Source organism: Varanus komodoensis, unplaced genomic scaffold (assembly GCF_004798865.1).
Source record: "Varanus komodoensis strain SLA01 unplaced genomic scaffold, ASM479886v1 scaffold113, whole genome shotgun sequence".
Classification (NCBI taxonomy): domain Eukaryota; kingdom Metazoa; phylum Chordata; class Lepidosauria; order Squamata; family Varanidae; genus Varanus; species Varanus komodoensis.
In genome coordinates this window covers 553,204-568,119 of record NW_025335325.1, presented here as the reverse complement: position 1 = coordinate 568,119, position 14,916 = coordinate 553,204, and the positions used below count along the sequence as shown (strand labels likewise).

Genomic DNA, 14,916 nt, shown 5'->3' with positions numbered 1-14,916 from the left:
ACAAATCGCTCTCCTCTTCTCCAAGGCGTTGATGCACCTAAACTCGATGGCCAAGATGTACCTCTGGCCCACTCAGAAAGATCTCTGTGGTGCCCCGCCCCAAGGCAAAGAGCTCTGGTTCTTCCCAATCCCCCAAGAATGCTCTGTGTTTCCAGATCCAAATGAGCAACCCTCCCTGATGGGCAAAATTTCAGGCACAAGCTGGCCTTCACCTTTGGATAGGTTAGATTGCCCCAGTAACAATAGGAATTGCAGTCCATCAGTCCTGCGAGAGAGAAAACTCAGAGAGGGCTTGATCAGTGGCTCAGAACTGAAAACCAGAGCATCCACAGAAATGCCAACCCTGGAAGACAGGACAGCCCAGCCTAGGGATATGCTGAGCTTCACCATCTCTGGACCCCACACAAAGATTAAAAAACAAGCTCCAATTAACTTTGCTCTTACACACAGGAGCACATGGCTGCAGTAGTTATGTTGGAGTCAGCAGAAAGGGCGACTGAGAAGAGAAGCGTTATCTGAGCAGCTTCCCTTGAAAGAGCAGAACATCTGGGGGGGGGGGGGAGGTTGCTGGGGGGACATGCTGGGTGGTGGGTGCAATAGAAGGTTCCAATATTACAAGCAGGACCTGCAACAAAACACAACCACATGGTGCTGAGCCTTACTCCATTCTGCGCCAAACTCCACACCCTGGTCCCTCTGCCTCTGCCTTTCCTTTCTTTGCAAAGCACCTTTTGGGAGGGATGCTTCTGCAAATGTCAGGGCCCCGCCAAGCATTTCACCAACAACCCCATTTGCTCATCTTGGTTCTACAAGTGTCGGTACTCATGGTCCAAGTGCTGGCGACAGAAGGAATTTTGTATAAAGTGCATGTTGTCACAGCTATTTGTGGTGGTGAAATGTAAACCTGAAGGCCTAAAAACCTGGAAGGGAGGAGGGCCCAGGCAAAGCTCCCTGATGTTTTGCAGCAAGAGATGCGAAGGGAACAGCGGAGTGACCTCACATGTGCCAACCTCAGCAAGATTGCAGAAATCTTGCAATCATACCACACATGGACCCCCAAATTTGGCAGATGTGGACAAAGTGCGCAAATAAGCCCTTGATGATCAAACACCATTTGGGCACTTGATCGTTGAGCCCATCACAAGGTGCTTTAATGCATTAAAGTCAAATTGGACCACAAAAGCTGAGGCAAGCAAGCTAAAGGGAGGCAGGTCCCAATGAGCATCTGTATGTGGCCACCCACCACCCATGATGCCACTATGATGCAAAGAAGATAAATAATTGCTGCCCTGAACCTCTAACATGCCACGAAAACTGGACACACCGATCAGATTAACGGGGAGCTCAACCCTCTTGCAGGAGGGAGAACTGATCCCCAAAACCACCTCTGGTGAGAGTTGCCATTTGCAACCCAAAGGGTAAAATGAAGATGTGGGGGAAAATTCTTGCTGGGCCTTTCCATTGGCTGAAAAACAAGCTTGAATCTGCCTGGTGCATCTAACACTGATTTTTTGAAGCCAATAACACAGAAGGCTGGCCATGAATGGCTGCAGCAGGTAAGATGTGCCAACCTGCAAGGCAGGTATGTTCAGCAACAAGTTTCAGGAGTCCCAAAGCACATGACCAATGGCAGGAATGCTGGGAATTGTAGTCTAAATCATCTGCTGGGTGGCCAGTTAAGAACAGCTGCTTTGGAATGTAAAAAAGAGAAACAAAGGGCACTGCTTTGCTTTTTATATTTGGCAGGGGAACTTTTTGAAAAATCCAAGAAATGCTGCTTTGGGCCACAAGTTTCCAAAACGCAAAACCACATTTGACTCAGCAGCACAATCCTCAGACCCCGTTTCTACATGATGCTGTTTGGCTTGGCTGGCACCAATGGCAGAGCTAATTATGTCATTATGGCAGCCCAGGATGGGCCGCGAGATACACAGTCTCCAAACAGGATCCACCTCTGAACAGCCAAAATCAGCCTGACGTTGGGCTCTGCTCGCCTCAATGTGAGGGATTCCCGCTGCGCAAGAGGGGAGTTTGAAAGGGACCCTGGCAGAGAAAACAAGAGCAACAACCCCCTTCCAGAGTTTCATTACTCTGATCCCAGAGAGTGAAGCCAGCCCAAGTTGCCAGACTCAGCACAAGGAACTGAAGAGGAGGAGCCACAAGTTCCCGCCTCATTTCAGGAATGAGATGCTGAGTAAGTAATGCCAACATTAATGAAAATAAAGCAGAGATAACGGCCAGGGGGTGCGGGGGAGCACATTTCAGCTCACTGAGCGCCAGTTGCTGACTTTCAACCTGGCCATCTTATCCACACAACAGGGCTGTTGTGTGGATAAGGTGGGGGATTATGGAAGTTGCCTTGGGTTCTTTCCAGGAGGGAAAGGGCTGGGAGATAAATGCAATCATGGTATGCCAACATAACAATTCGTGCATGTCTTCTGTACTGAGGAAATGTCTTGCTTCTGTCTGCATTATTCCAGACGCACCAGCATTATGGGGGGCAGACCTCAGACAAGGGGCCCAGATGATCCCTGGTTCCCCAGGAGACCCCCTCGCCTTCCCCCACCACTGATCATTTGGGGGTTTCATGGCTTCTTCGCAATCCCCCCCTCCATAACTCCCCCCAAAGGCTGAGATGCTGCCTCGAAGGGGATCATCACAACATGAAGCCTTTTCTCATGCCAGCTTCTCTGCAGGGCTCTTGATGCCTGCCCCTCCACCCCCACCCCCCATGACAACCTGAAAAATGTCTGAGGGAGCTTCTTTGGGCTGCTGAAAAGGGACTTGGATTAGCCTTACCCAACCCAGCACCCTCCAGAAGCACCTCAGCCAAAGTCCTCAGCTGGCTCTTTTGGTCCCCAGGGGAATCCTTGTCTTGCAGGATCCAGCTGGAACCTTGGCTGCAGGCCCTGTCCACTGGGCTCTCTGCATCTGGAGCTGAGTGACAGGGACTCCTCAGTGGCAGCACCCAGCTGGGGCAAGAGCACACCATAACCCTGGACCCTTCCCTTCCTCTGGTGCTGGTTGGGCAGCGCTGAGAGTTGCAGGGCTCTTCTCGGTCTAGCCATACACAGAAGGCCAATCCAAGCTGCAACAGCTCTTTATCATGTGTTCTGCTGTGACATATTTCTGTGATGTTTCACATTTCTAAGCGTTCTGTGGCATTTCCATGTTTGCAATGTACCCAGAGAACACACATGACTGGACATGAAATACGGAAGCAAGTAACGATTGTTTCTTGTGTTTCACTTGTGACAAGCTTGAGTTTGTAAAGCACTTTAAAAAGGACCTGCATCTATTGTGTGTGTCATAGTCCAAGCCACCAGGAGGCCACCTGGTCTGGGAAGCCTCATCCTTTCCCCCACTGCAAAACACCCCAATTCACAACTGAGTGCAACGGAACTATGGAGGGGAGCATCTCCTCAACAGCCTCACTCAAACAGCACAAAAGTTCGGTCTGGATTGCAGAATGGAGTTAAACTACGAAGTAATTTTTAATTTTAACCATTTAATTAATTAATTTACATTTCTATACCATGTCCTTGACCAAAGCAAATAAATCAAGGCAAGCTATAAAGAAGTGCAAGCCGCAAAAGAACCAGCAAAGAGTTAAAACAGACAAATAAGAAAGCAGCACTCAAAATACTGGTTGCCTTGTAAACTGGGACAAAGCCGGAAGATTTCAAGGAAAACAAACCAACTCACAGACACCTGAAGGAGTCAAGTGACCTCCTGGGCATGGCACTCGCTCCACAGATGAATTATTATGGACAAATTATTATGTTTTACATTCTCGATGGCTCACAAAGCAGAGGTGTGGATTAAAAAGGAAAAATCTAGGTGTAAGAGCTCCAGGCTAAAACTGGCTGCAAAACTCACCTGGTGGTCATGGGAAACCCAAGCATTAATGGGGGAGACAGAGCTTTCCTTTCCTTTCTCTGAATACCACCACCATCAAACCCTGGCAATTAGCCTTGGGGAAAAAGGGCATTGTGGACTCAGTCCTTAAGACTTGGGCTTTACAGTTTCACTCAGGGCCCTTTTCAAGCCTTCCCAGGCCCCGCTAAGGGCTTGAGATTTGGGAAATCATTCTGGTTTGCTTTAAGCTAAGGAAATTAGTTATATATAAACTTGCCTCAATCACCTCACCCTTCTACAAATTTGATGATGCAGTCACACCTGGAATACTCGGTACAATTCTGGTTACTTGTAATGTTTCTTTGTAAGCAGGGGAAGTACAGAAGAGGGGCAGGAATACTCCCCTCTAAGGAAAGGGCACAACATTTGCAATTGTTTCACTAAGACAAAAGGTGAGTGAAGGGAGACATGAGGAAGGGGAACAAAATGACACAGGGAGGATGGACAGGGAGACATTCTCCTTTCAGTTCCATAACACTAGAATCCTAAGGGTTCTTTCCAGGAAGCTGATGTGGGGGTGATTCTGAATAAATCAAAGTAAGTACTTTTTCACACAATGTGCAATTAAACTATGGAACTTGCTGCCACCAGTTTGGACGGCTTTGGAAGGGCGCTGGGAAAATTCTTGGAGAAGGTGACTATGAAGACTGTGGGCCAGGACTGCCGTGTGCTAGTCTATGGGCACCTGTTGCTGGGGGATGTGCCTGGAAGAAGCTGCTGCTCCCTGCTCTGCTTACAGGTTTCATCTGCAACAGCCAGTAGGCTTCTGTGTGAACAGGATGTGGGAAAAGAAGGGCCCTGGTCTGAATCGTGCAAGACTCTTGGAAATTTTTGGAAAGCGCCCCTAGGAATGAACAGGTAATACTTCTGCATACATTCCATTATCCAGACTTTCTCTGTGCTAGAAGAACTGAGCCAGTGTCCTCTTAGAAAACTTGGCAACAACCCCACCAGTGTGGAGCTGGCCAAGAGTATCAATATTCTTACCACCTTTTCATGGATGGTGTGGCTGACACCAGGAGAAAGTAAGAGCACGAAAGAACAAGAATGATACAGGAAGATGTACCACTAGACTGCATTAAAATTATTCAATGTATTTCTGTATTGCTTTTTAATCAAGTTAGCAGTCAACTTTATAGCTCAGTCTCTTGGCCCAACATGTAGCACTGAGAACCAGTCTTCAACCAGGAAAGGATACTGCTGTTGTTACGTCCGACCCATCGCGACCCCGTGGACAACACTCCTCCAGGCCTTCCTGTCCTCTACCTTCCCCGGGGTCCAGCTAAGCTCACGCCGACTGCTTCAGTGACTCCATCCAGCCACCTCATCCTCTGCCGCCACCTTCTTCTTTTGCCACCTATTGTTCCCAGCATCCAGGGAGTCCTTCCTTCTCATCAGGTGGCCAAAGTACTTGAGTTTCAGCTTCAGGATCTGGCCTTCAAAGAGCAGTCAGGGTTGATCTCCTCTAGGACTGACTGGTTTGATCTCCTTGCAGTCCAAGGGACTCGCAGGAGTCTTCTCTCCAGCACCACAATTCAAAGGCCTCTATTCTTCAGCGCTCAGCCTTCCTTATGGTTCAGCTTTGAAAGACATACATTGCAACTGGGAAAACCATAGCCTTGATTTTGTTGGCAGGGTGATGTCTCTGCTTAATAGCTGAGGAAAGAAGGGAAGCAAAAGGCAAGAGAACAAGTGTAAGATACACCCAATTGAATGCAGAATTCCAGAAAAAAAGTTAAAAGACATCAGAATGCCTTCTTAAATGAACAGTGTGAAGAACAGAGCAATAGAATAGGAAGGACCAGAGATCTCTTCAAGAAAAATTGGAGATATGAAGGGAACGTTTCATGCAAAGATGGGCATGATAAAGGACCAAAATGGCAGGGACCTAACAGAGGCAGAGCAGATTAAGAACAGGTGACAAGATTACACAGAAGAACTATACAAGAAAGAGCTTGACGTCCCTGATAACCGCGATGGGTGGTCACTGACCTCGAGCCAGACATCCTGGAATGTGAAGTCAAGTGGGCCTTAGGAAGTCTGAGCAACAACAAAGCTAGTGGAGGCGACAGTATTCCAGCTGAGCTATTCATAATTTTGCTTCCCTTCTTTCCTCAGCTATTTGTAAAGCTTCCCCAGACAGCCATTGTGCTTTCTTCCATTTCTTTTTCTTTGGGATGGTTTTAGGGTTCTTGTACAATGTATCTCTTGCACAATCTCTTGTATCTCTGGTACGATGTTGCGAACCTCCATTCATAGTTCTTCAGGCACTCTGTCTGTCAGATCTAATTCCTTAAATCTATTTGTCACCTCTACTGTATATTCATCCGGGATATGATTCAGGTCATACCTGAGTGGCCTGGTGCTTTTCCCCACTTTCTTTAGTTTAAGCCTGAATTTTGCAACAAGAAGCTCATGATCTGAGCCACAGTCGGCTCCTGGTCCAGTTTTTACTGACTGTTTAGAGCTTCTCCATCTTTGGCTGCAGAGCACATAGTCATTCTGATTTCTGTGTTCACTGTCTGATGTCCATGTGTAGAGTCATCTCTTGGGTTGTTGGAAAAGTGTTTGCTATGACCACCGTATTCTCTTGATAAAATTCTACCAGCCTGTGCCCTGATTCATTTTGTACTCCAAGGCCAAACTTGCCTGTTATTCTGGTTATCTTTTGGCTTCCTACTTTAGCATTCCAATTCCCCATGATGATAAGGACATCATTTTTTGGGTGTTAATTCTAGAAGGTGTTGTAGGCCTTCATAGAACTGGTCAGCTTCAGCCTCTTCAGCACCAGTGGTTGGGGCATAGACTTGGGCTACAGTGATGTTGAATGGTTTGCCTTGGATTCGAACTGAGATCATTCTGTCATTTTGGAGATTGTATCCCAGTACTGCTTTTCCTGCTCTTTTATTGACTATGAAGGCTACTCCATTTCTTCTGAGGGATTCTTGCCTGCAGTAGTATACCTGATGGTCCTCTGAATTAAATTCACCCATTCCTGTCCATTTCAGTTCACTGATTCCTAAGATGTCGATGTTCAGTCTTGTCATCTCGATTGACCACATCCAGCTTGCCTTGATTCATGGGTCTTACATTCCAGGTTCCTATGGAGTATAGATCTTTGCAGCATCGGACTCTCCTTTCACCACCAGATGCATCCGCAACTGCGTGTCCTTTCGGCTTTGACCCAGTCGCTTCACTCTTTCTGGCGCTACTAGTACTAGCCCTCTGCTCTTCCCCAGAAGCATATTGGACACCTTCCGACCTGAGGGGCTCATCTTCCGGCGTCATATCTCTTTGCCTTTTGGTACTGTCCGTGGGGTTTTCATGGCAAGGGTACTGGAGTGGGTTGCCATTTCCTTCTCCAGTGGATCACGTTTTGTCAGAGCTCTCTGCTATGACCTGTCCATCTTGAGTGGCCCTGCACAGCATAGCTCATAGCTTCATTGAGCTACGGAAGCCCCTTCGCCACGACAAGGCAGTGAAGGGGCCAGGAAATGTGCAAGAGAATAATTTGAAAATCACACAAGGAACATGCAAGCTTGCAGGATACCTCACTATTTCTCTGAGAAGCTATTCGTTGGGATGGGCCATACAGAGCACTGAGAAAAGATGACATCCAGCCCCTGGCTTGCAGCATTCCTTCAGAGCAAATATCCTGGGTTCAGAGGAAAGGGTGCATGAAAATCTCACATGCACTCCAGGGCAGCGAAGGTGAGCAGCCATGGTGACAGTGACATTTGCATACATTCTTGCACTCTTCAGGTTCACGCCATTTACCCAGTTGGGGAAATGTTCTCCAAAAATAGCTCTTTTGCAGAGAGCCGTTGGAGGAGGGAAAAGGACGTGTGTTCCCATTCCTGGGCAAAGAATCTGCAGGCACACAGTCAAGATGGCCTGGTGATGACAAGCCACCACACAACTTCCATGAGACTTTCTTTCAAGGAATGAATGCCATGATGCCCATAAAGTGGCAGAAGAGGCTACTGGGATCCAGGGACTCCATGATGGGAGTGTTCCTGGATTCAGTCCCTGCCTTCGGGAGCAGCTGCCAGTCAGAGCATCTGAGACGGGGCGAAAAAAATAACTGTCCCTGGGATGCAGCAGCTTCCTACGAAATGCACAGGCTGGTCTTTGTCTTCTTTTCCTCTATTTAGTAATGTAGACTAGAAACACTTTTTAAAATAGAGAGGAAAGCAATGGCAGCTGTTCGGCCTGGTGAAAGCAGCTTCAGTCTTGCCAGATGTTTTGCCCTACAGCTTCCATTTGCTTTTTGCTACAGGCCAGACGGCGGGGAGTTGAAGGATGCTTAGCTTTCCTTTTTAATATAAGAAGTGTGTATTTCTTATGACTGAGGAAGGAAAACCAAGGAGTGTTACTAGCCCTCATTAGTTAATGAAAGGAAAAAATGAGGCATCCATGTCAGGCTGTCCTAAAGGGGAAGGGATCTGGCTCAACAGATCATGTCCCTGGCCAAAGGTGGACCTAGAGTTTTGGTGCCCGAGGCTAAAAAATCCAAGATATACAATTTTGCAGAACATCCCCCTGAGCAACAGGACTGAAGTGGCAGGTTTCCTGTCCAGGTCTGTCTGCTCACAACAGCACCACTGACTCACCTGTGGCTCAGGGAGGTTGGACTACACTTCCCATCAGTCTTCACTTGGCAGCCAATGGCAAAGGGAGTTGTAAGGTACAGTTCAACAACTATATGCATGTGGACAGCTAAATTCCAGAAAGGCAGATGGCAAAGAAAAGGTTTCCCACACCATGAGGTGTAGAGTCTCAGGTCAGTCGCTGGATTCATACCATCCCTAACTGACCTTATGCTGGGACACAGAGCAGAGGTGTGCAAGCATCTGAGGGTCCAAACCAGGCCACAGAGCACCCGCTGTGCAGGCAAAGGCCCCCAGTTTGATCTGCAGCTTAGCCAGGAAAAAGCTTATCTCAGGCTGGGAAAGGCCTTAGGAGAGAAGCTGTTGTGCCCCCCCACCCCCGCACAACACTTTGCACATTCAGATGGCATTTAGGTGTCTCTCCGGCCTCCTGAACTGAAGCACATGGATGTGGACACAGCACCCTTCCCACGCTGCCTCTCTGCTCAGGTCAGAACAGGTGGACAATGAAACAGATCAGGGGCAAGACTCGGCCTCAAGTTCCTGGATCCCCAAGGCCAGCCCAAGGGCGCACTTATCCTGGCAACTGCCATCTCCAGTCTGTCCAGGAGCTGATAAAGACCCCAGCACACCTGAGGTGGGGGGGGGCTTCCTGCTTCCCCAGGATGCCTTGTCCCAGGGAGTAAGGCCTTCTGCTTTGCACAGAACTGGGGTGTGGCTGGCCAAACCTCGAAGTGTGTGCATGTGTGAAGCCATCCACTGAGACCCTTAAAATGCCAATTCAGACGTTCTTCGGGGGAACTCCACCCACCTGCACAACTCAGGGGCTGCACGGAGGAAGCCGCCCGTTTCTCCCTGCTGGAAACCGACCGTGTTTTTCTGTTCCCCCACACTGAGGGATATTTCTTCCCCAAGTTTGCTCCTGAACACAGGAGGCTGCCTTCCAAGCGCACAAAGCGAGGAGGGCCAGGCGTCCGTCCTCTGCCGAACGCGAACCCCTCTTCGGGGGCCGGCGAGATCGCAGTCACGGATCTCCCTCTGGCGTGCCACCAAGCAGCGCGTGATCCAAGAGGCGCACACCGGAATCCCGCGCACGGGACAGAAAAACGCCCCAGGGCCAACCTCTGCACGACACAACCAAGCGTAGGAGCACGCTCTGGGGAAAGCCGTGTCCCCAGCGCGGCTTCTGACGTTTCGAGGAAGCGAGACAAGTTTCACGCTTGCAGGGAAAGCTGGCCACGGCCTACCTCGCTCACGGCTGGGCTGCAACAGCGCGCCACCGGAGCCCTGTAGCAGCGACATCCAGCCACGCTCCCAGCTCGCGGGTAGTGGGCCACGCGCTTTGGCGCTGCCAGCCGCGACGAGCCCCGTCTGATCTTCCCTGGCAACGGCGCCGAAAGCGGGCCCCAAGGCAGATCGCCTGCTGCAGCGCAAACGCGGCAGCAGTGGGATGGGGGGAGCCCGCCCCCTCCGCCTCGCCCGGGCCCCGGAACCAGCCGCCTCCTCAGCCTCGCCCGGGAGCCTTCGCTGCCAGGGCCTGTTCCGCTCCGGCGAGGAAGCAACGCGCCGCGCCTTTCTCGGACGCTCCCCGCCGCAGATGGGCCTGCGGGGGGGGGGTGCGCGGAGCCGGCCGCCTCCCCAAGCCCCCGAAGGCTTTCCGCGCAGGCGGGACGTCCCCCGCGCAGGCGAGCCAACCAGAAGGAAGGCGCTTTCCGGCCGCGGCCCTGTGGCGCCCGCACCCGCCGTACCTGCAGGTGTAACTGAGGTTCCTCCGGATGCTGCGCTTGAAGAAGCTCTTGCAGCCCTCGCAGGTAAAGACGCCGTAGTGCTTCCCGCTGGACTTGTCGCCACACACCACGCAGTCCACCTGGATGCCCGGCTTGTCCTCGTCGCCGTGCTCAGGGTCGCTGGCGCCGCCTTGGGGGGACGCCGAGTCGTCCTCGGAGCTCCGGGGGTAGCCCTTCTCCACCCCATTGGTGTCGCCGTTCGGGTCTCCCCACCCGCCGGCCACCATGGCCATAGCGCCTCGGGCTGCGGGGAGAGAGGAAGCGGTGGTCCCTTCCCGTACGCCCGAGACGGCGGCGAGGGTGCCGTTGGGGGCTGCCGGAGCGCTCGTCTTGCAACCCCGGCGCTGCGCAAGCGACGCGGGAGGAGAATCCGGCCGTGGAGAGGCGGCGGCCGGCCGCGGGGCCCGGCTGCGGAGAGGGGGCACGGAGTTAAAGTTAAAGCGAGGTCACTTCAGGCTGAATATGGCTAATAATTAAGGGGGCCTCCGCGGCGCGCCAGCCGAAAGCGGTAGGCGAAAGAGCGGTCACGACGACCCCTCCCCAAAGTTCGGATTCAAAAACGCAGGAGGCCGGAGCGCGGGCGCCTCCCCAGAGGTGCCGGGGGAGCGTCGCGAGTTGCCTCGCCTTCCGCGCGGGGCCCTCCTGACTTCGCCCCCGCGCGCCTCGCCGCGCAGCTCGCCAAGTTAGGCAAGTTGCCCTCTCCGCCGGGTCGGGGCCAGGAGCGGCGCGGGCAGGGCGCGGGCCGCGGCGCGCTTGGGCGAGTCCAGGGCGCCCTGGGTGGCCATGGCGCGCGCGAGAGATGCGGGGTCCGGCGGGGGCGCACGGCGGGGGCAGGCGCGTTCGGGACGCGGCGGCAACTCCCGCTCAGCGCATCGCGGCGGCGGCAGCGCGGGAGCAAAGTTCAGGCCCCGGCGACGACTCCGGGCTGCCGCCGCCGCCACGGCCGCCGCTCGCTCGCTCCTCCCTCGCCGGCCCTCCCCTTCCGCCAGCTCGCCCGCCCAGGCCGCCTCCCTGCCTCCCTGCCTCCCTCCCCTCTCCGCGTCCGCTCGGGCAGCCTCCGGCGAAGGCCGCTCCTGTCCCTGATCCAGGGGCACCTCTGAGCGCGTGCAGAGGTCATCAGGCTTGCTTCCCCGGGTGGAGGGAAAGAGAGGGGGCCTTTGAGCATCCTCCTTTCTACTCCGGCTTCGGTTCGAACTGGCCTTTGGGTTAGCGAATGAAGAGTGGAGTCTCTGGACGCATGCAGAGTGCCCCTCTCTCGCTTTCTCTAGGCCACAAGTCAAGCCTTTCCACATACACAGGACGAGTGCCTCTGAACGGATCTAGAGTGCTTTCTTCCTCTCTTCCCTGGCTTTCTTGCAAATTCATTTTTGGGTCAGGGCAAAATAGAGCCACTGAACTTGTGCAGATGGGGTTTTGGTTTTATTTCAGCTTTCCTTTTGGCAGGGGAAGAGAGGTGCAGCCACACCGACTTTTTTCAGTGCAACTCACTGGGCTGGGAGGGCGCTGAACAGGCCTTCTCTCTGACTTTGCTTTCTGTAAGCCAGGACCCTCCATGTGAGGAGGAAAAGGGCGTGAAGAGGACCTGCGTTCCTTCAGCTTCACATTTTGGGTGGGGAGAAAGCATGTTTTCTGAGCTCATGCAGAAGGCTGCCTCCCTTGCTTCCTTTCAATTTAACATTCCTGGTGGGGAGGGGCCCTCTGGCCTTCTTTTGGGCACACCAAGGTTTTATTGGAAACCCCCACAGAACTGAATGCAGATGGAATGTGTGTAGGTTTCAACATGGGGGGGGGGTGTGCTTTGCATTCACTCATGTGGCTCGCCCTCATGCACCTTTTTATGCTGGCAAGAACCCTGAAAGGTGGGCCAGGAATGCCCACGTCTGTCTTCCCCAGAACTGTGATGCTGTGCTCTAGCCCAGCACCCTTGGCTGTATTCCATCAGCCCAGGAGGCACCTGAGAAAGGAAAGCAGGAGAGCCTGTGAACATAGCTCGGGTGAGGCTGGATCCAGGCTGCGTCATACTGAGTAGATCCAGGGAGAGCAATGGTCTGAGGCTCAGCCACAGCTGATGGGCATGCCATGGCTCAGCAGAACTTAGAATGCTGAGTAGGATTCTGGTTGGATCGTACCCTCTTGCTTGCTTTCTACCAGCATGGAAGTCACAGTCAGAGTAGTTTATTTTTACAGTGTGGATTGTTGCGAATGGAGCTGCAGATCAACTCAGAGAGGCATTGCCCCAGCTCCCCCCCGCCCGCCCCCAGCCAAGGAAGGGCAGGCAGGCACCCATCAAGGACCCCCTTCTAGCTGTTCTAGTGATTGCTGTTTTCACTGCCTTCAGGCAGATGGGCCTTAATGGCCCATTCTAGGGCAAGAGCTGCAAGCAAAGCCCTTTGCATGCAGAGGGAAACAATCTATTGTTGATGCAAAGGGAACAAGGAAGTTGTGAGGAGGAGAACAGAGGCCCAGCTGCACAGGGGTGGTGTGCAGACTGCAGTTGGGGCGGGGGCGGGGGGGGCAACTCTGGGTGGGCCTTCCGCAACAACCCAGAAATTTAAACTTGCCTGTCAGGCTTCACAGCCCAGGGAACCAGACAGACAAGAAACCCTGAGGGGTTGGGACATCCAAACCAGGTCAAAAGTGGCAGCTTTAAAAAATTAAAATCCCAAGTTTTGTCCTCTAAGAGCCTCTATTGAAGGTGTGAACCTCTGTGGGAAGAAATAAATTTAAGGATGTGAGCACTGCTAGCTGGACCATGCTGGGAGCAGCAAGGATTGTGTCCTAAATGAAATAACATTTATTTTGAATGCAGGAGGTTAATCAGCTAAAGGGGGAAGTTGATAGAGTAAAAATGGTCAAAATTGGCTGGGAGGACTGGGATCAAAAAGAGAGGAAATGGAACTGGTTCTTCCCCCCAGAGAAATCTAGTTTGGATCCAGGAGGGGTACAATGAAGAGGATTAGATAGGCTGCTAAACGTACTTTTTTCATTTTGGACACCGTACCACCATTGCTAAAGGAAGATGTTTCATGAGACAGAGTCACTCTGTTCATTATTATTTTTACTTGTAACAGCTCTACTTGGGGTACCATGGAAAAATGCTCCAGGCTGAGACACTTTAAAAAGGACCTTTAGACTCCACAGAGTGGGAGTGAAACAAGAGCAATAAGCTAGTACAGAGATCATGAGGCCTAACTACTTATTTTAAAAGTGGTGTTGCACTGGAAGCTGCCCTAAACCTGATGGCGTCCCATAGGGGCATCATTCGATGGCGGGGCGAGTCCCCTTCCCAGTGTCTTGAGCATCCATTTATGCCAAAGAAAGTTTTTTTCCCTAGCTTAACTGTTCTGCAAATTCCAGACTCCCCACCCCCCATGATTTAGTGCTAATTATAAGGGAGGAGGGGCTACTGGGATAGACATGAATTCATTAAGGAATTTATTTGAGAAGATTTGGAGGAGGCCTCTGTGAACAGGCTTTGCTTTCTGCAACATTTCAATAAATCCTAGCAATTATTTCAAGATCTGCACCTACAGATTGGGCCGCACATCTAGAGATTTTCTTGAGAGGGGTGTCCGGGGCTGCCCTGGAATTGTTCGAGTGCCTAGCAACACCGGGGGGTTCCTCAGGAACTTGCATGCGGCAGGCCTTGCACACTTCGGGTCTGTGAGGCAAAGCTTGGTGGGACAGGACCCAGCAGGGTAAAAGGAAGTTGCCCTGGGAATGCGGCCAGGGCATGGAACTGAGCCGAGAAGGGTTTCTGGTCAGTGTGACGCGTTGTGCTTTCTCCTAGTGGTAATCCATTAGTGCCTTTTCTCATCAGGAACGGACGTTTCCTCTTCCTGCTGGTCAGACAAGTGCAGACACACCAAGGGCATCCCAAGGGGAAGGGGGCCGTGCCCACCGTCCATCCAGCCGCCTGGTCCCCTCTGTGGAATCATTCTGCCAGATCCGCTTTGCATGCAGACACACAAAGTTGTAGTGCAGGGTGTTAACGATTAACAGGCCAGGCAAATACATGCTGATAGGGCAGAAGCAATCACCCCTTTAACTTGGCCAGGTCCCACAGGGAGGGGGTGTGGTTGGCTTCTAGTTCCTTATTAACAAAGGTTTGTCCTGGCAAGCCCAACATCCGTCCAGGGCCTGTGAACAGGGCTTCCCCTTGTGACTGCCTTATGGGGCATTGCCGAGGGTCTTCAGAGACTTTGGACTGCCAGACCCGAGTGCCCTGACCTTGGAGAGGGGAATCTGCAATGTCTTCCTCCCCTCCTTGCAGGCAATGCAGAAATGACCGGGCTGGCTGCATCTCTGAGATCGATCAGAAGAGAGGACAGGAAGGGAAAGAGACTGAAAAGACTGGGATATCTGGAACCAGTTCTAGCCTTTTCTTCCGTCTATGAATGAAGCACCATTGCTGGATGGGGGGAAAAACCTGTCTAGGAAAACGTCCAGGATGAGGAGATTAAGATGGGCAATGCTGGCCATAGTGCCCAGCACTGGATGATCAGAAGTGCCTGAGTTCAGAGGTTCTGGGTGCAGTGGGTGCTGTCAATAGCATCCCACCCTGAAATGCATCTGCATGTGCTCCCTTCCCCCACTGTTGG

General features: G+C 52.1%; 1 protein-coding gene across 2 annotated transcripts in view; it reads right to left on the bottom strand.

Annotated features, from left to right (window-relative positions):
• NR2F6 (nuclear receptor subfamily 2 group F member 6) overlaps positions 1-11,043 on the bottom strand; it is a 28,306-nt gene extending 17,263 nt beyond the window's left edge. For both annotated transcript variants that reach the window (XM_044421023.1, XM_044421024.1), the window contains exon 1: positions 10,277-11,043. In XM_044421023.1, the coding sequence (XP_044276958.1) occupies positions 10,277-10,548 (272 nt within the window). In that variant the 5' untranslated portion in view covers positions 10,549-11,043. The remainder of the gene's footprint in view (positions 1-10,276) is intronic.
• Positions 11,044-14,916: the final 3,873 nt, after the last annotated feature.